This window comes from Daucus carota, chromosome 8, assembly GCF_001625215.2.
Source record: "Daucus carota subsp. sativus chromosome 8, DH1 v3.0, whole genome shotgun sequence".
NCBI lineage: Eukaryota > Viridiplantae > Streptophyta > Magnoliopsida > Apiales > Apiaceae > Daucus > Daucus carota.
The window spans coordinates 29,312,652-29,333,652 of NC_030388.2; the positions used below are offsets into that span (position 1 = coordinate 29,312,652).

Sequence of the window (21,001 nt, forward strand, 5' to 3'; positions counted from 1 at the left end):
GAAGTCATGAAACAAAAGTTTGCTTAAAATAAAAAAGTGAAGTAGAAGTTAGAAGTTAGTAAAGACTTATAAGTGATTAAAGTGTTTGGGAAAAAAGCAGAAGTCATGAAACAAAAGCTAGGAATCGTAGCTTTTTATAAGTGCTTCTCGACTTTTTACACAAACGGTACTAAATAAGTGTTTCTAACTTAAAAGTCCAGAAGCGGGGCTTAAAAACATTGTTTAGACAGACAAACATTTTGAAAGTCTCTTACAATCAACCAAGTAAGCGAACCCGTACGCCATGTTCTTCAAAGTAGCCTCATGCAGCTCCTCCGACGACGTCGCGGTCGCGTCCGTCGAGAAAAACACCCTGAACCCCCGCACGAAAGCCTCACGCGCCGTCGTCTCGCAACACAAATTCGTCATAACCCCGGTAATAATAACTTCCTCCACGCCCATCTCCCTCAGCCGCTCCTCCAAGCGCGTGCCTCTAAACGCGCTGTACGTGTCTTTTCCGACCACTGTTTCCCCGTCACGCCGCCCCACCTCCGGCATGATTTCCGCCTCGGGGGTGCCGTCGAAGATGAGGTCGTCGATCCACCACTCTGCGAGCATGTTCCGCGACCGGGCGGCGGGGTCGTGGGAGTGGCGCGTGAAGATGACGGGGATAGAGGCGCGTCGGCAGAGGTCGATGGTGGTTGTAATAGAAGGTAGGATGGGGCCCGCGATGGCGGAGAAGTGGTTTTGCATGTCGATGACGAGGAGAACGGAGGTGTCGGGATTTGGGTCTCTGAATCTGGTCTCGAATTTCTTGTACGAGGAAATTGATGATTTTGAGGTTTTTGAAACAGACATGGTTGGGAACTCGAGTCTGTTGATGAGTCGATGAGTGGTAGAACTCAGAGCTCAGCTGATCATTTAAATGGTGAGTAAAGCAGTGTTCTAGCGTGTTCGAGGACACGTGTGCAAATGTACGTTCTGACACTTCAACATCGGCACAAACATCTTTAATGTTTGATGACAAGTATTCTAGGATCGTGTGATATAAAGAAATGACTGATTCATGAAGCACAAAACATATCAGAGATTCAAGTTTTCACCAAAGAGTGATATTCATTATACTTGTCTGCATAACACACTGAATAACAAGCACCTTATAGATGAGTGCTTTACTACATGACAAAAGACAATAACGGTAAATGATCCTGACCATACATTACTAACAGATATAGTACTAGGCTGTTGGACAAAATGCAGCAAATGTTCTAACAGAAATAGAAAGGGACAAAAGTAAATATGCCAAAATATTTGATTAATAAGTGTCCCTTCAATACGCCCCCTCAAGCTGGTGATGCTGAAGATTTGAAGGATCCCAGCTTGCTGACATGTTGGAGATGAGTCTTGACAGGAAGGATTTTTGTGAGTAAGTCGGCCACCTGCTCAGATGAAGGAGTGAATTCTGTTGTGATAGTGCCAGCTTTTAAGTGATCCCTGATGAAGTGGCAATCAATATCCACATGCTTTGTCTTTTCATGTTGAATTGGGTTTGCAGCAATGGCTATAGCAGCTCTGTTGTCACATTTGAGAGTAGTGGGAGGAATGTTTTTGAGTCCAAGATCTTTGAGGAGGGCTGTTAACCAGGTAACTTCACATGTGGTTAAGGCCATGGATCTATACTCGGCTTCAGCGGAAGATCTTGCCACAACACTCTGTTTCTTTGCTTTCCAGGAGATGGGAGAATCACCCAGAAATATGCAGTACCCTGATGTGGACCGCCGTGTGATTGGACAGCTAGCCCAATCGCTATCACAGAATGCTGTAAGCTTGGCTGCAGATTCTGATGCTAGGAGAATACCTTGAGAAAGAGTTCCACTCAAATATCGCAGAACTCGTTTTGCTGACTGAAGATGGACAGTTGTTGGCTGCTGCATGAATTGTGACAAGAGTTGCACTGAAAAACAGATGTCAGGCCTTGTTATTGTTAGGTAAATGAGTTTACCTATAAGTCTTTGATACACAGTAGGATCAGGAAGGGGATCCCCCTTTTCTGGGGTTAGTTTCAAATGAGTATCCAGTGGTAATTGAAGTGGCTTGCAGTTAATCATACCAAACTCAGACAATATATCAGAAGTATATTTCTTTTGACAAAGAAAAATACCATCACTGTTTCTATTAATCTCTATTCCAAGAAAATATCTAAGATCCCCCAAGTCCTTCATATGAAAGGTCTGTGACAGCTTGTTTTTAAGGCTGGTGATTGCAGACATGGAGTTGCCACACAGTAAGAGATCATCAACATACACCAGTATGAAAGTCAAGCAATCGCTGTCATGTAGAAAGAACAGACTATAGTCTGCTTTGGACTGAGTATATCCAATGGATAAAAGAAAAGTTGAGAGCTTAGCAAACCATAGCCTAGGGGACTGTTTAAGGCCGTAGAGAGACTTGTTTAATCTGCAAACAAGAGTACTGTTCTCATTGTCCAGAGTGTTATCAGATGTTTTACTGAGTCTGCAACCTATATGAGTGTACCTAGGTGGCAGCTTCATGTACACAATGTCTAACAAATCCCCATGCAGAAAGGCGTTCCTTACATCCATTTGACAAGTATGCCAGTTTTCCATAGCAGCGACTGCCAATAAAGTCCTTACAGTGGTTAATTTTGCTACGGGTGCAAATGTTTCTGAATAATCAATTCCATACAGTTGCCTATTTCCCAAAACAACAAGCCTGGCCTTGTGTTTTTCAATCGTTCCATCTGGGTGAAGTTTGGTTCTATAGACCCACTTGCACCCAATAGCTTTTTTTCCAGGGGGTAGTTCAACAATTGACCAAGTGTTGTTTAATTCTAATGCTTCTAACTCTTGATTCATAGCATCGACCCAGCTGTCACTTTGCACAGCAACCTTGAAAGATGTAGGGTCATTGGTTTGAGCAAGGCTTGTCATAAAGCATTGGAATTGAGGTTCAACCACTGTGTTGGCAAGGTTCGAGATATGTTGTGTTGGCTGAGAAGTGACATAATCTTGTAGCCACATAGGTGGAACATGTGCTCTTGTTGACTTTCTAATAGGTGGTTCATTGTTTGGAGTGTTTTGTGAGGTTGATGGAGTAAGAGAGCTATCAGTGTTTTGAGGTGAATTAGGTGTAGATCTTGGAGTATTCAGACTGCTGTTAGGTTCTATATCAGTGTCATCATCTTCAGGTATCCAATCATCACATGATGTTTGTTGAAAAGAAGGTAGAGAGGGTGGTATAGGCTGCATATATGATTTTGTAGAGTTGGTGTGAAATGGAAATATGTTTTCATGGAAAATAACATCTCTTGAGATGAATTGATTGTTTGTGAGAAGGTTCAATAATAAGTGTCCCTTCTTTAAAGGTGGATAACCAATAAAGGCACAAGGGACTCCACGATGAGCAAACTTATCAGTGGGAAAGGAGGGATTGGAAGCAAAAGCAAGGCAACCAAATATCTTCATGTGAGTATAGTCAGGTGGGTCTTTGTATAAGAGCTGATATGGAGTCAAGTTGTTAAGCACAGGGGTAGGAAGACGATTAATTATGTGAACTGCTGTCATCACACACGCCCCCCACAAATCTAAAGGAAAACCAGAGTGAAATCTTAAAGACCTTGCTATCTCAAGAATATGCCGATGTTTTCTCTCTACCCGGGCGTTTTGTTGTGGGGTTTTGACACAGGATTTTTGGTGAAGAATACCAAGTTCGGAGAAGAACTGGTGACAAAGTTTGTCATCAAATTCCAAGGCGTTGTCAGAACGAAGGAATTTGAAAACGGCAGTGAAGTGGGTTTGAGCATAGTTTACAAAAGTCTTAAGACTTTGTAAAGCATCAGATTTACGCTGGATAAGATAAACCCAAGTGTGTCTTGTATGATCATCGACTATTGTTAAAAAGAATCGACAATTATCCAAATAAGGAACTTTATATGGACCCCAAATATCGATGTGAATTAACTCAAAAGGTTTTAAAGCATATGACTGGCTAGTAGGAAAAGGGAGTTTAGTAAACTTTGACATAGGACAAGAAACACAGATCTGTGAATTATCTACAGTAAAAGGTTTAACACATGGAATATGTTTCAATTTTCCTATAGAAGCATGCCCAAGTCTATGATGCCATAAAGAGAGGGGTGAGGAGTGTGTACCATGTGGAGCAGGTGTAGAAACACTGTTGCATTGTTCCAGAGGTGAGGCTGCATCAAGATAATAAATTCCATTTTTGGCACGTCCAACTCCTTTAAGCAGTTTAGAAGTTCTGTCTGTGATGGTACAGTGAGTAGAGAAAAACTGTACATCACAGTTGCTATCTGCAATAAGCCTCTGTACAGAAAGGAGGTTATGTTTGAATGAGGGAACACATAAGACTTTATCCAGAGTCAGGCCAGTAGAAAAGTTGACGGAGCCAGTATGAGAAATTTGTGCAGTGGCCCCAGTTGGAAGATTAATTTGTTGAGTCAAAGGAACCACTGTAGGTTGCAGCATAGAAGAAAGATGTGGTGTCATGTGGTTAGAAGCTCCAGAGTCAACAATCCAGAGACATGAGTCACCCTTGCTGGTTGTAAGTGACAGCATGCCAGAAAAATGGTAGTCAATCTCTTCATCAGTTTCAGTTTCTTTGACTGGAGGGTTTTGTAACTGAGGAACCAACTTGGCGAGCTGCTCAAGCTGTTGAGGAGTAAATAGTAAACCTTGAGACATGGAAGGTGGAGGCTGTGTGATAACATTAGCAGCAGTCATTCTGTTTTGGTTTGAGGGTTTTACTGAGGAAGGCCATTTTTTGGTGGTAGAGGTTTGATTTTGAAATCTTGGTTTAGAGAAGTGAGGAGAAGTGGAGTTGGAAGAGTGCCATTTTGGGTGGCCAATAACATTCCAGCATCTGTCTGCGGGGTGTCCTTTCTTGCCACAGACAGTGCATACAGGGATCTGTTTGTCGGTTTGGTTTCGTCCAAACATGGCCATGAGGTCCATTGAGGGAGTGCTGTTTAATACAGATCTCTGGGCTTCTTCTTGTTCAAGAACTGAACAAGCAGTTTCCACAGTAGGAAGCGGTACGACCATGAGTAACTGACTTCTTTGGTTTGAGAAAATGTCATTTAGACCATTCAAGAACTGGAACAGACGAGATTCCTCTCTCTGAATATTGATGGATGTTAACAACTTGACAACATCAGGTAAAGAGTTAGAAACAGCAGGCAGTGTATTCATGGCGTCTAACTCTTCCCAAACAGATTTCATGGACGTATAGTACTCAGTAACAGACATATTATTCTGTTTTAGAGCATACAGATCTTTACATAACTTGTATTTTCGAGAGCCATTTGTCAAGGCAAAACGTTTCTCAAGATTTATCCACATGTCTTGAGCACTAGACATGTACATGATAGATTGACGAATGGTAGGAGATACATTACCTGTGATCCAGGCTATGACCATGTTGTTTGCAGTTTCCCACAACTCTGCTTTTGTCTCGTCATCTGTTGGAAGAGGCACAGTGCCATTGATAAAACCAAGTTTGCGCTTTGAAGATAGATTTATCTCCATTGAGCGTTTCCAGGCTCGATAGTCAGAGCTACCTTGAAGCTTATCCACTTGTATCGAAGTGGCATTATCAGAAGGGTGAAGGAAGAGTGGGTTTGACATGTCTGAGAGAGTTACTCTGCTTGAGGAAGCCATTTAGAGAAGAGTTTTTTGAAGAAGAGATTTGATAGGAGAAAAGAAAGTAGATCTGGAGAAAAGATGTACAGAATAAGAAGATTGGTTTTGGTTCAAGAGCAACCTCGCTCTGATACCATGATGACAAGTATTCTAGGATCGTGTGATATAAAGAAATGACTGATTCATGAAGCACAAAACATATCAGAGATTCAAGTTTTCACCAAAGAGTGATATTCATTATACTTGTCTGCATAACACACTGAATAACAAGCACCTTATAGATGAGTGCTTTACTACATGACAAAAGACAATAACGGTAAATGATCCTGACCATACATTACTAACAGATATAGTACTAGGCTGTTGGACAAAATGCAGCAAATGTTCTAACAGAAATAGAAAGGGACAAAAGTAAATATGCCAAAATATTTGATTAATAAGTGTCCCTTCAATACGTATCCGGTTCGTATTAAATTAGATGAGCGGTTGATTTTCAGTTTAAAATATAGTACCCTCTTTATTTGTTTATAATAATAGACGTTTTTGACCATTTTACATATCAAAGAATGAGTTAATGTTGCTGCATAATTACAAAACGGGCCTTATCATTTATACATTAAACATGAATAGAAATAAAACAGAGATCGTTCGGTTGGCTTTATAGGTATCAGGTAGCGGTGATCCCGGTGCAGGCGGTGAAGTTTTTGGCTAAAATCGCGAACTAAACCACCACGCATGTGGTTTGGTTGAAAACTCAAACCACAACCGCATCACGCTAGCATAAAAACCGCGTAAACCGCACCACAAAAATGCGGTGTGGTGCGGTGTGGTTTGTGCGGTTTGTATGCTTAAGAATATATATTTTTAGTTGAAATTCGAAATAAAATTTAAGTATACAATAATTAAAACCTTTTCTTATGAATTTATATGATATTTATCATTTCAAAACTACAACAACTACTAAATAACACAAACAAAAGTGTAAATATGATATAAATATGAGTACTAACTACAAAGAGAAATGTTATAATAATATAATCATTTCATACAAATTTGGTATAATAGTAATGCGATATTGATAAAATAATAATTAACTATTATTTGAAGAGATTTAACAAATATATATAACATAATTATAAACAATATATATGTATATAATATAATTTTATTTGACAATCACTAATATATATATATATATATATATTATAATATTGCGGTGCGGTGCGGTTTGAACCGCACTACTAATATGTCAAACCGCAACCCGCACCGCACCGCGCGGTTTGTGAAAAATTCAAACCGCAACCGCACCACGAAAATCAAAAGTATTTTTATTTTATATACAATTACATCAAATGTTTGACACAAAATTAAATCAACAACTCAAGATTGGATAAAATAAAATTATAAAATTATTTTTCATCAATAAAAAATAATAATTTAAAAATATTTAAATTCAATATATTATTCATTCCATCACTCACAAAGATGATAACTCATCCCCATACCACCTTAACCCGATTCCTCATTCCAACCCCATACCACTCGGCGAACCAAACGACCCCTAAAAGGTTTTTGATGAAAAATTATGTATTAACTCCACCTTGAAACTAGAATGCGGCGACTAAAAAGAAATACAAGCAAAAGTTGAAACCGTCTATTAATAAGGAAAGGAGGAAGTAGCATTTTAATGCACAATTTTGTAATTGGGAATTTACCTAGAATGCTGGTTTTTATACTTTTTTCTATTTTTACTATCGTATTAGTTTTGTTTTAAGTTTACGTTTTAGGTATTTTTATTTCTAAAAATACGGTGATGTTGGCCGTGGGAGTTTGAGCTTGCCAAGTTCAATCAAATCGAGGTGGTGTGTGCTCCTCATCGTGGCTCTACTCGACTTAACCATCTCCCACACATCTACTACTGCTCCGCCATCTCACCTTCCCCTCTTCTTTCCCATCTCGACACAACGATCGCGATGTTGTCGTCATCGAGCCCGCGCCTATCAATTCCACACACTTCATCTCGGCACTTGGGAAGCTATCGACATGACTGTCGGTGTCACGACGAGAGTAGGTGCTTTCAATTTAGTCGGGGGCTAAGATTTCCGTGTGGGAGATTGCGTGGGATGCTGATGTGTTAGATTGTGTGAGGAGATTGTCGACGTGACTATCGCTTTTGTGTTTTGTTAATCGAGAGAGAGAGAAAGTTTGAGAGAGTTTTTGTGTGTGAGAGATGTGTTGATGGGAGAGGAGGAGAAGAATATAGGGAAATCTACAAAACTACCTACCTTTTCTTTTATTGTTTTCAAAAATACTACCTTCCAGAATTATTTTTAAAAATACCTTTTCATAAAATCTTTTTTTCAAAAATACTGTTTGCAACTTTTGCAACCTCATTTGCAACTACAGGCGGCGCCAGCCGTGTTGCAACCTCTTTTGCAACTTCATATGCAGCTGAATTCCTGATTTCAAGTTCCAGTTTTCGAATGTCATTTTCGACCTCGTTTTCGGAATCGATATATATATATATATATATATATATATATATATATATATATATATATATATATATATATATATATATATATATCGAAAATGAGGTCGAAAATGACATTCGAAAACTGGAACTTGAAATCAGGATTTGTAATTGCATATATGATTGCATATGGTTGTATTCAGTTGCATATGGTTGCATTCAGTTGATTCTATTGTAATCTAACGGCCCCGCCAGGGGCACACCATACATCTGTTGTTACTTACAGTTTTCAGTTGCATTTAGTTGCAACTGAGGTTGCAAATGAAGTTGCAAAAGTTGTAACTGCGGTTGCAACTTTTGCAACTGCAGTTGCAACTTTTGCAACCTCAGTTGCAACCTTGGTTGCAACTTTTGCAACCTCATTTGCAACTTTTGCAACTTACAGTTTTCAGTTGAACTAGTTGCAATTGCAGTTGCAACAGTTGCAACTTTCCATTTTTATTTGCAACTTTTGCAACCTCATTTGCAACTTTTACAAACTCATTTGCAACTTTTGCAACCTCATTTGCAACTTTTACGGCTGCGCCGCCCAAGGTTGCAAATGAGGTTGCAAAAGTTGCAAATCGTATTTTTGAAAATTTTTTTTTATGAAAAGGTATTTTTAAAAACAATGAAAAAGATGGTAGTATTTTTAAAAAAATAATTTTACAGATGGGTATTTTTAAAAAGATCCCAAGAATATAAGTAGTCGGAAAGAGAATGAGGACCAGGAGTTCTATTGTTGTTTGTTGATTTTTAGTTTGTTATTATAGTTGATTTTTTTAATGCAATGCTTGTTGATTTTGTTTTTGTGTTTACTACTGTGATATTAGTATTGGCTCCGCAGGAGCATTCATTTTTCTGCCTCTGCAACCGGTTGCAACTTATTATGCAAATAAATATAATTTTTATTTTTTTTACAAAGTTTTTTACAAATATATTTTTGTAAAGAAAAATGATATTTTTACAATTTTTATTTAGAAAATAGTATTTTTAAAAATACAAATTTTTTGTAATTTTTTTTCTAAACTTGAGTATTTATGAAAAAACCTCTTTATAACTTGTATTTATACTCTTAAATATGGTCCTCTATTATATAAGTTTATTGAAACACGTGTATATAATATCATTTTTGTCAATAATTATAACCAATAGCAATAAAAATGCTTTTAATATATATATATATATATAATGTCATTTTATATTAGTAAAATGCTACGTACCACAAAAACTCTTCCCAAATCTACTTGGTAGCATATGATTGGCTCAACTCATTCTAATAATAATGGAATCATGTATACTAATAGCCGTCCCGCCTCGTTTGTACAATTTATTTTAATTAATTTTATTATTTATTACAAGTTAAAATAAATATTTTAATAAAAATAAAAAGACTGAATTGAATTCAGATATCTAATTTTGTAAAACAATATCCAAATTTATACAAGAAATCGATTGGATATCTAGTCTCGTTTTCAGATAAAAAAAAATCTCGATTCGAAATTTTGGACTTTTTAATCGTTTAGTCTAATTTTTAAATTTTCATGCACATCCATGTATTATGCAGAAAATGACTAAAATGATAAAATACGGGAGATACATTAAACTATGAATAAATAAAATATTTCTGTTAATGGAAAATAATTTGAAATGTCGGTGAGATGAAATTCTGGAAAGTTTTAAGTGATGGAACATATGTTATATATGAAAATATAAATGAAGATTAAATGATAAGGATATTTAAGATAATATTATTGAGTTTTGAAAATTAATGAAATGTCACATACTTTTAATTGATGTATAGGCGAAAACTGAAATTATCTGAATGCATAAAACATAATTTGTTATACTAATGTTGTTTTACGTTGTTTTAGGGATCATTTCTTTGAAAAGAAATTTAATTAGCATGATTCGATTAATTTAATTAGCAGTCGTCGACTCGCTAGATGGAGGACGTTGATCAAATAATTTAATAATAATACATGATGTTATCATTATATTGTTGATATTTGGTTTTATTTTAATTTCCAATTGTATCAGATATTTGTTAGTATAAACCAATAAATATTATTTTTCAGTTATTTTAAAACAAACAATTGTTGTGATGATTTTTATTAGCTAATGAGTATGATTAATAAACTACGGAGTAATAAAGTAAATACTCTGATATTTGCGTATACGTTTTTGTGACTCCTTTAGCTGGTTCTCTTATATATTTGTAATTTTATAATATAATTTTGTGTATATCGTAATGTTGATATTTGACTTAAATTTTTAACTAATTTGTATTACCCATATATATAAAGCAAATTAAACGTTATACGGGCTGAGCAGTGTTTGAATTTTTTTAATTTATTAAAAATGATATAAAATTTCAGTAATTCAAACGAGAGCTCCATCAAGACATGACGAAGAGGGTGTTAGAAATTCAACGAGAATGCATGAAGCGCGTATTTGTATTTGTATATATTTTATATTTAAAATATCGTTTAACCGTCTTTTTATGAAAACAGGCAATTGCAATTTACCGTTTGTTCGACTCGGTCAGGGTGTAGATGTCGTATGGCTTTTTTATATTAGATTAACATCTTTGTTTCAAGAAAAAAATTCAATAATTTATCAATTAAACTCCAATTTAATTAAAAATCACAATATATCCGACAAATCTCCAATAAATCATATGTAAATTCTAAATCAATAATTTAACCGATTACTTTCCATAGATCTAAGGCACTTCGTGCTAATGTCACAAAAATTTCTTATCCACGGACTCAATGTAGCTAGGTATAACTTAGCCTGCTAATATTCGTATCATAAATGGCGAAACTGATTCATCAGAGATCAGCTGTAAGCCTGTAATTCACAGTCATGTACTCCCTCCGTCCCACCAGGTTCTTTACATTACTTTTTGGCACGCATTTTAATGCTCCTATAAAGTATACTTATATTATATATTTATTTTTAAAAAAAATCTCCAAAAAAAGTTTGACGTTTAAACTTTAATTCAAAAAAATAAAAAATAAAAAATACATTATAGAACTATACTTTACGAGAGTCTCAAAATGCGTGCAAACAGTGCACGTAAGCTTCCTGGTGGGACGGAGGGAGTATTATAACACAGATTTAACCTAAGCTCCTAGAATTGCTTCTTCAGTTCCTGTATATATTCCTGATTTGTAATCTTCTTCGGTGTGAATAATAACTATGCAGTTCAATTTCCACAGACAGACAGAATTTTGGGAAGAATTTTGTGAATAATAACTATGCAGTTCAATCTTCGGTGTGAATAGTTATATTTAACTATGCAGTTAAATATATGAGTAATTACTTAATATTTTATTTGAATATTATATATTGCACATTTGCACTATTTGCATTGATTAATTTTAGTAATTATCATAAAATAAAATAAATTTTTTTGGAAAAATAAAAAGACCGAATCGAATTCAGATATCTAATTTGTAAAACAGAATGACTTGGATTTTAATCTAATTTTTCAGACTTTCATACACTCCTCTAATATGCTAAAAAAGATTAAAATGACAAAATACGAGAGATACATTAAACTGTGAGTAAATAAAACCTTTTTGTTAATGGAAAACATAAATTAAAACGTTAATGAAATGAAATTTTGGAAAGTTTCGAGTGATAAATTGAACATATGTTATATGTGAAGATAGAAATGATGATTAAATGACGATGACATTTAAAATAATGTTATTGAGTTTTGAAAATTAATGAAATATCACAATAGTACTTTTAAATGATGTATTGGCGAAAACTGAAATAATTTAAATGTATAAAATATAATTTGCTATATTAATGTTGTTTTACAATATTTTAGGGATCATTTCTTTGAAAGCAAATTTAACATGATCCAATTAGTTTTTGACTTTATTCCTGAATTTCATTAATCAGGTGTCATAATTTGGTGAAAAAATGAAATGTTTTCGTTAACAGTTTTCATCAAAAAGTTTTTGAAATCTATTAACAGGCTTCTTGCCACTTGCAGAGGACGTTGATCAAAATATTCCATAATAAATTATGGTGTTATTATTATATTGTTGATATTTGTTTGCATTTCAATTTTAAACTTGTATTAGATATGTTAAATTCTTTTGTTAGTATAAACTAGCAAATTTGCACCTCAATTACATAGGTTTTATCAATTACTTTCATTTATATTTAGATAAATAATTATTGTGATGATTTTTATTAGCTTTCATAAAATATAATTTGATAAATTATTTGAAACTTTTTTCTTTCTGAATAAAAATTTATTATCTAAACTTTTATATGAAAAAAGAAAAATTTCAAAAATAAAGTTATGGAACAATATTGGACGTCGAGTAATGAAAAAAAGTGTAGAAAATGATGGGCAGACGAATATTAAGAAAAAATATTCACCAATTGCTGAGAAACATGTTTGTCGAGTGTCGACATTGCTTACAGAGTTTAAGCATTACTCGTTTGTTCTCGATCATTAATCCTGTTCACCATTATAAAAATTATACAAATATAAACTTGGTAAATAAAATTAAAAATATATAGTAGTTCTTGAATTAATATAGAGCTGGATAGTAAGGTCGCTAGTCATCAGTTTGTTCGTTGATTGTATTTACGAGTCGTCTGATAATTGGGCCGACTTTTTTGAGATCAAGTTTGAGTCGTTTTAAACAAATCGATGGATCAAGTTCAAGTTCGACTCATTTATACAACAGCCCAACCCGAGTCCAGTTAATTTACTTGCTGAACTGAACCCAATGAATGGACGCTTGTATCCTTCTTTGTAAAAAGAAATTACATCTGCACTGCACTGACAAATTGAAGTAACTACAACCAAAATTTCCACGCAGGGACATTCATATCAGCATTTCAGCTTTCGCCTTCAATTTATCAACCGAGTAACAAGCTCCAAATTGTTGTTATATCTGCAATCAAACAAGTTTAAAATGCAGTTAATTCATATACACTCACATCACAAAAAACAACAGTAGTCAGTACTCCCTCCGTAACAAAGTAATAGTCACTTTAACTTTTTGCATGTATTATGAATTGTAAAGAAAACATACTCCTATATATATTTTTTTCAATTTTTTTTCTGAATAAAAATTTAGCATTTAGACTTTTATTCAAAAAAAGAAAAATTTGGAAAACAATATATTGAACTACATTTAATTTTATTAAGTAGCTTAAAAGGCCAAAACGACTATTATTTTGGAACGAGAGAGCCAGAGTCATTGACAATTACCAGGCTGAGAACTTGCCAAAAATTATCATTGTGTTGATTCAATCTTCTAGTGCACGAGCGATAATTTGCCGATTACAAGTAACTCTCCGAGTACGTGTCTCTGCACCTAGTCGAAACTAATCAAATCTGGAAGTTCCCGCGGGGGAGGCTCTAATGCCAACCAAGGCTCATCATACGGTGTCACAGAAGAATTTGTTGACGAGTAATCATCTTCGAACACTTGCCATTTGCTCGTAATGACCGTCTTTAAATCACTTTCATCCTTTTCATCCACATTGTCAGTTTCCGCTACAACCAACGCCTTCTGATTTTCTTGACCCGGTTCGTGACACTCGATGTCATCTTGTGTCTGATCGGCCACAACTAATGACGTACAATTTCCCTGATCAAGAAAATATTGGGCCGCAATTCGTTGTGCTAATAAATTCTCCACTTCCTTAATGTCTTCTTCGGGAATTGGTTTCAGTTTCGGACAGTCCTCAGCATTCGGCACGCCTATATTCTGACAAAACTCGAGATAAGCCGAGAGCTCATCACTTTGCGACACGGCTACTTTCATGATTTTCAATAATAAGGCCGCCTCTGCCGTCCCAGCCGCGTCGATTCGGTTGAGAACCATCGCAATGGCTCTGCATATACGACTGTAAACGTCGAAAATCTCGATGACAATACAGTCCATGGCCTCAATAATCAGGGGCGACATCAATTTGTACGAACTCATTTCACGTGTCTCTGGCCTGATCCGCAATAACGAATCGAGCAAGCCTTGCATTGATTGCAGCGAAACGAGGTCTTGCTTCATCGAAGGCGGATTCGATACGAGTTTAGGATCTCGATCATCTCCAATTTTGTGTAGGCCGATTGATTTACGCTTTTCTTGCGCGTGAAGAAAAATGTACGAAGATTTCTGGTCAAGAAACGTGTAATAAGCCCGAATAAACTGATTGTACCCCGAAATCACATCATTATTATTCGAATTTCGGTCTGTAAAATTGGCGAGATCAAAAGGCAATCGTCCAATTCGCTCAACCGCAACGACCTTACAGCAGAACACGCCGTGCATGAGCATTAGGCCTTTCAATGCGACAATCCAGCTGCGAGTTTTCTCGACGCGGGACGTGATGGCCCAGACGAGGGGCTTGACGTAGGCCGGGGAAATGCGTACCCACGCAAAGACGCGAGTGGAGCTCTTGTAATCGAGGGAGAACTCGTCATGGTTGGTGGCTTTGATGACGGCGACTTCGATGTCGGGATTCCGGAGTGTTGATTTTCGACGCAGGCTGGTTAACCAGAGGCTAGGTTGATCTTTGAACACTCGTGAACTCTGTTTCCAGAGCTTCATTTCCGTCACCACCAGCTAACCATCAAACAAGTCCTTCAATTCTGGGTTCTGTTTCGGCTCTTCTTTCATATTTGCTTGTTCCCCGTATCTTTCTCTTGTTATTCGGTTTTTTACCATCCAAAATGCTGATAGAAAAAATAAATAAAAATTAAATGTATATTTACCTTAAGCATAGGGATACAATTTGGATTTTTGTGGTAATATGATTACCAATAAGTTTATTTTCATATAGAATTTAGATATATTATAATATTTTCTCCGCCGGTAAACTAACTAAAATAGATTACCAACTTTATCAGATAAGTTTATTTTCATATAAGTTTATTTTCCTATAGGATTTAGATATATTACAATACTTCCTTCCCAATAAACTAATTGGATCATGAAAAGTTTTATCCATGCAGATGATTTTAGTTTTCGCCGATACATCAATTAAAAAATATTATTGTAACATTCTTCTAATAATTTAACCTCAATAATATTGTCTTATATAATTGTCATCATCTAATTCTCATTTTAATTTTTATATGTGAAATATGTTAAATCAATTGAAACTTGCCAAAATTTCATATGTAAAATACTAAAATGCGTTAAATCATTTTAAACTTGTCAAAATTTATCATCTCATCTTCATTTCTATTTTCATATGTAAAATATGTTAAATCACTTGAAACTAATATCATCTGCATGTATATTTCTATCAAGTTTCAAGTGATTTAACATATTTTATATATGAAAATAGAAATGAGGATGAGATGGCGACAACACATAAGATAATATTATTGAGATTAAAATATTAAAAGAATGTTAAAATAATATATTTAGTTGATGTATCGGTGAAAACTAATATCATCTGCATCTATAAAATATAATTTGTTATACTAATGTTGTTATTCTTTGTTGTAGTAGTGTTGTTTTTCAAGGCTATGTTGCATGCTAAGCGTATTGGTAGAAGCTGTTTTGCTAAAAGAGAAAGATGTTAACGGTAAGATTTGTGAGACATGTTAACAAAATCTTCGGCATGGGTTGCTGGTTCTCTGATGTACTGTGTAACTTTATACTCCCTCCGATACCGGTACTTTTTAGCAAAAAAAAGCTGTTTCAAAATATTTGTCCACTTCAACTTTCAACGTAAATTTATATTTTCAAATCAACTCCCCTTCATATATTACTACTCCATCTGTTTTTTTATATGACGCTTTGACTTTTGGTACACACTTTTAAGTGCTTTGACCGGGTAGTTAAAAATATTATTTTTTAAAATTTCTTTTTCTGAATAATAATATATAATCAAAATTTTTATTCAGAAAAAGAAAATTCAAAAAATAATATTTTTAACTACCCGGTCAAAGCACTTAAAAGTGTGTGCCAAAAGTCAAAGCGTCATATAAAAAAACAGAGGGAGTAATTTATATTTTCAAGATCAACCATACACCACATATTATGTTCAATTAATGACTTAATACCACTTTTTTCTCACAATCCACTTTTCTTAAATTATGTGATTTTTTTTAAAGCGGACATGTAATTTGAAACGGAGGGAGTAATATAATTTTGCGTATAAAAAAAAGTGTTAATAATACAATCTTGATATTTAAGGGAAAACTTTAACTCATTTGTATTACCCAAAGATATAGTGCAGATTAAACATTACAAGGACTGAGTGAGTGTTTATTTAGAGATGCCTGGAGAAAAGATATTAGGTAGACGGTAGTATGTTGTTTGAAAGATGTATAATTAACTCCCAACTATCAGAAATGGCAGAGCACGCCTAGAGAAGACCTCGTTGTTTGAAAACGCTGAGCATGGCTGTCCCTATCTTTGCCGGAGACTCTACTACTGTCACTCCAGCTTCCTTGAGGGTCTTGATTTTGTCTTGCGCGGTACCCTTTCCACCTGATACTATGGCTGCAAGTTATGACAGGAAACAGTACAGAAGTCAGTCAGCTAATTAAACAAGGTGAATGAAAAGATATATTTTCAGATCAAGGCCATATATTATACAAAAACAATGAACAATGTATTTTGTTTGGAATTTTTTTAATTAAATTCCAACAATAATAAAAGCATCATACCTCCAGCATGACCCATACGTCGCCCAGGTGGAGCAGTGAGTCCAGCAATAAAAGCAACTATGGGTTTTTCAGTCCCGCTTTTCTGTTTCACTAGTCGTAATTAGATACTAGCGAGTGATAATTTGACAAAATCATGTCTACATTATTCCAGTACTTATATTACAGACTTCTTAAGAAGATAAGCAAAATATAATATTTTTGAAAACTATGACCTTGTAATATGCACGGTACCTGTCAGGATGAACTACTTCCTCTATCTACGATTAGAATAGCGTATCCATGGCCATTGCATTAAAAAAGGGGCATCTAATTTAAATCAGAGGAGTATATGAATCAGATCACTGATCACCTTTATGAGGGCTGCAGCCTCCTCTTCTGCTGTACCACCTATCTCACCGATAAGAACTATACCTGAAAGGCGAATGGCAAAGTAAACAAGATTTAAGGAATCAAACCTAATGACGTTATAAGAAAGGATATATTTCCCTTAGAAAATGAAAGTAATAGCAGAGGCGAGACTACTTAGGTAACTTCCCTATCAAAGTGTCAATCTTATTTCATTCTTTTATACAAGAAGCTCTCGCATGTAACATAAATGAAAGTAACTCACTACTCATATACTTGTACAAATTCAACAAGAGACTTTCCTGTAAAACAGATGGACACCACGTAGTATCCAGCAATAGAAGAAACTTATACACAAGGGTTTAAAGAAATTGGATTACAGCCAACAAGACATATTCAGTTCCAGAAACCCGTTCACAGTGTGCCCTGAGCACTCTTCTCCCGACTTGAAGTACTTAATTATAAGGAGAAACCAATATATACTGAAAATTTAAAATTTGATTATTGTTCCACAGAGTTCACCTTCTGTCTGCGGATCAGCAATAAACTTCTTCATGCAATCCACAAAATTTGTCCCATTGAAAGGATCCCCACCGATACCAACACAGGTTGATTGCCCTAGGCCAACCGCAGTTGTTTGGAAAACCTATATATTAAGTAATTTTTGAGTTGCCCTTTAAACATGTACATGACAGAATACAACTTTTACGAAGACCTTAAATTTATTTATCTCACCGCTTCATAAGTCAGAGTGCCAGATCGAGAGACAATTCCTATCCTTCCTGGTGTGTGAATGTACCCAGGCATAATTCCAATCTTGCACTCTCCAGGCTTTATGATGCCAGGGCAGTTAGGACCAATCAGACGGGTTTTTGATTGCTGTAAGAGAGCAGCTTTGACTTTAACCTGCAGATTGGAACAATATATCATATAATCCTAAACAGAAAATAAATAAATTACATTATAAGCTAACAGATGACTTTTCAATTTCAGAGTAATGCTTTACATAACATAACAAACACATGTACTATCACAATATAAGAATATTCTGGGAGATGGACTAAACAATTAACATCAGAAACAATTAGCAAAAAATCTGTAAAATGACAGTTGTAATATTACCGGCAGGACTTTTATACAGCTGAGGAACCTAATAACGTAGACAATACACAGTTATACCCGAATAGGATTGTTTAAGTTCATTTCTAATGTCAGCGTCTAACAGATAAACATGTACAATACCATGTCCTGCTGAGGAATTCCTTCCGTGATGCACACAATCAAATCTAATTCAGCCTCGAGTGCTTCCATGATAGCCTTAGCAGCAAAAGGTGGAGGAACATATATTACAGATGCATTAGCTTTGGTTTCAGCTTTTGCTTCTGCAACTGATTTGAAAACAGGAAGCCCCAGGTGCTCAGTCCCTCCCTTTTTCGGATTAATTCCTCCTACCTAAATATGCACAAACAACAAAAATCAACAATCCTATTCCTCGATTATCAAGATACAGAATGAAATAAGTACTTAAGAGTATATTAGAATGTATGATTAAGATTGCGAAAATACTAGGAGATACAAACAATACAATCAAGACAAAAACAAATCAAGTTTCCGTGTCTGTAATCAAGTAAGTATATAACAATCTATGAAGGCGTTCCGTTCATGGTTAATGAGTCCGGTTAACGGGAATGGGAACCTCAAACCTATGTGTTGGTGTTTGGATTACCAATTTTGTGACATGGAATGTGAACCCCAATCTCACTTGGAGGGTAAATAATTCGTTACACTCTCCGCGAAATACCCATTCTCATACCCTTCATTTCCACTCCCGATTCCCATTCGCCATCCAAACACCCTCTATGGAAGACTATTCGTTATTCTAGAACCTGCTATCAACCAAATTCACGAAACAAATGTCATGCAATGAGCATTTATAATGTACCTCACTCTATACAATCGTGAGATGTGACAATTGTGAAAATGTCAAATGTCAAAGAAACTCGTATACAGTTGTGAAAATTTCACCACAAATTCACGAAAACAAATGTCATGCAATGAGCATATCATCCCTCACCAATATTTTTACAGTATTCCGCTCCATATATTATCAATTCTCGTTTCAGTTCTAGCAATAAAATAAAAAATAATAATTCCTCAAAAACTTCCAATTGCGATAAAACACTCTACAACAAGTAGAACAAGCAACTCCAACATGAACATTATACATAATTAAATGTATTAAAACATACATAACTCAATCCTAAAATTCAGCTACAAACAATACACACAACAATGGGAGATCAAAGCCTCCCGTGTTAATAAAAACAATGCATTAACAATTTGCATGCAGAACAGTTATTCTCACATGTTTCACATATTACAGTTCAGGTGAGATCAAAACCTCCCCGTTAATAAAAATAATGTATTAACAAATTGTATGTAGAAAGTCATTCTAGCCCTAAACTATTTTCCACGTGGAACGTATTTTTCACGTGGAACGGAACCGCCTACACATATTACAGTTCGGGTGAGATCAAAACAACATGCATATATACATAACAGTTGTTCTCACGTGTTTTCACACTCCCGCCTACAAATTTTACAGAACGCATAGAAAAATGTAAATACCATGTTAGTGCCGTAGTCGATGGCTTGTTGAGTATGAAACGTGCCGTTTTTACCAGTGATCCCCTGACAAATGACACGTGTGTTTTTATCAACGAACACTGCCGGGGCCGTGGCGAGACATCGAGATTGCGAAAACGATTTAGAAGAAAGGTTTGTTGATAAATCGGTGATGAATTTTGTGACTTGTCGAGCCATAGGAAACAATGGCGTCGTGCTGTAGGTTGATTATTGATTTATTTAATTTTCGAGTGATAATTTAGCGGTGACTGTGGAATAGTCGTTGCAATTTTGGTTTGGGCCCGAGCATGAAAGCAATGACTGGTACAAAAAGAAACTAGATTTTCAGATTAGAAAAATAAAAACATAACCCGAGATAGTGTTTGTTTTGGTTAATAAAAAGTTTTTTCTACTATATAATTTGAAATTATTATGATAATTATAACAAAATAAGAAGTTAAATTTTGTGTTTATGTTTGATTGGTACGAGAAATAAGAGGATCTAGGTGTATAACTTCACTCGATTAATTGATGATTATTCAGAATTCCAGGAAATATATATTTCCAGAATTTCCTATTAATGTCAACCAAATAACTTCATGGAATGCTACTTTATAGAAATTTCAACTTCCTAAGTATGTGAATGTTGACCAAACCACCACATAATAAAAATGATGAATTTTAATTCAAAAAAGTAGTGTTCGTGATACATAATACTCGAAAAAGGAGGTTTATATCGGTGATGAACTCAAAAAAAATTGGGGCTCCTTGTACTTGAACATCGGTTAAGTCATTTCTTAGGAGATTTACATCTTTATATTTATATAAAGAAGGATCCCAAAGAGGATGACGTGTAGCCTCTCAAATCTCCTCTTTTACATTTCCTCAATTCCTAGACTCCCATGTCTATTTTCTCTCAAATGATAGGATTTCAGTGTTAGTTAATTCTGGAATTTTGAAATTCCAGGCAGAAATCGAAAAGTCTCCTGTTAATGTATTACTCTAACTTTACTACTTCATTCAGTTACATATTTGTAAAGGCTGAAACTCTGAGTATTTAGCTTCAGCTCCACACCTCAAAGCTAACATATTTCGCTTCCGGTGTTGCTCCTACGATGATTACGTTAATCAAGTAATTTCAACGGCGTTCCCTGACTTCCACTCCTCCAATTTTGTCGATGCCAATTTATT

The 21,001-nt window shown here is 35.3% G+C and overlaps 3 protein-coding genes across 3 annotated transcripts; all 3 read right to left on the minus strand.

The window, feature by feature from the left end:
• Positions 1–55: 55 nt before the first annotated feature.
• Positions 56–967, minus strand: LOC108197519 (nicotinamidase 2). Its single transcript, XM_017365165.2, has one exon. It carries the CDS (start codon positions 835–837, stop codon positions 223–225), a length of 615 nt encoding a protein of 204 aa, XP_017220654.1. The 5' UTR covers positions 838–967; the 3' UTR covers positions 56–222.
• An 11,875-nt stretch (positions 968–12,842) lies between these two features.
• LOC108199108 (putative clathrin assembly protein At1g25240) lies at positions 12,843–14,821 on the minus strand. Its single transcript, XM_017366853.2, has 2 exons — positions 13,424–14,821; positions 12,843–13,103 (listed from the first exon to the last, which is right to left on the minus strand). The coding sequence occupies exon 1, from the start codon at positions 14,763–14,765 to the stop codon at positions 13,530–13,532; it is 1,236 nt and encodes a 411-aa protein (XP_017222342.1). The 5' UTR covers positions 14,766–14,821; the 3' UTR covers positions 12,843–13,103; positions 13,424–13,529.
• Positions 14,822–16,361: 1,540 nt separating this feature from the next.
• On the minus strand, positions 16,362–20,059 carry LOC108199083 (succinate--CoA ligase [ADP-forming] subunit alpha-1, mitochondrial). Its single transcript, XM_017366837.2, has 7 exons — positions 19,814–20,059; positions 18,428–18,637; positions 17,921–18,091; positions 17,708–17,831; positions 17,190–17,251; positions 16,841–16,922; positions 16,362–16,673 (listed from the first exon to the last, which is right to left on the minus strand). The coding sequence occupies exons 1-7, from the start codon at positions 20,006–20,008 to the stop codon at positions 16,537–16,539; spliced, it is 981 nt and encodes a 326-aa protein (XP_017222326.1). The 5' UTR covers positions 20,009–20,059; the 3' UTR covers positions 16,362–16,536.
• Between the last annotated feature and the right edge of the window lie 942 nt (positions 20,060–21,001).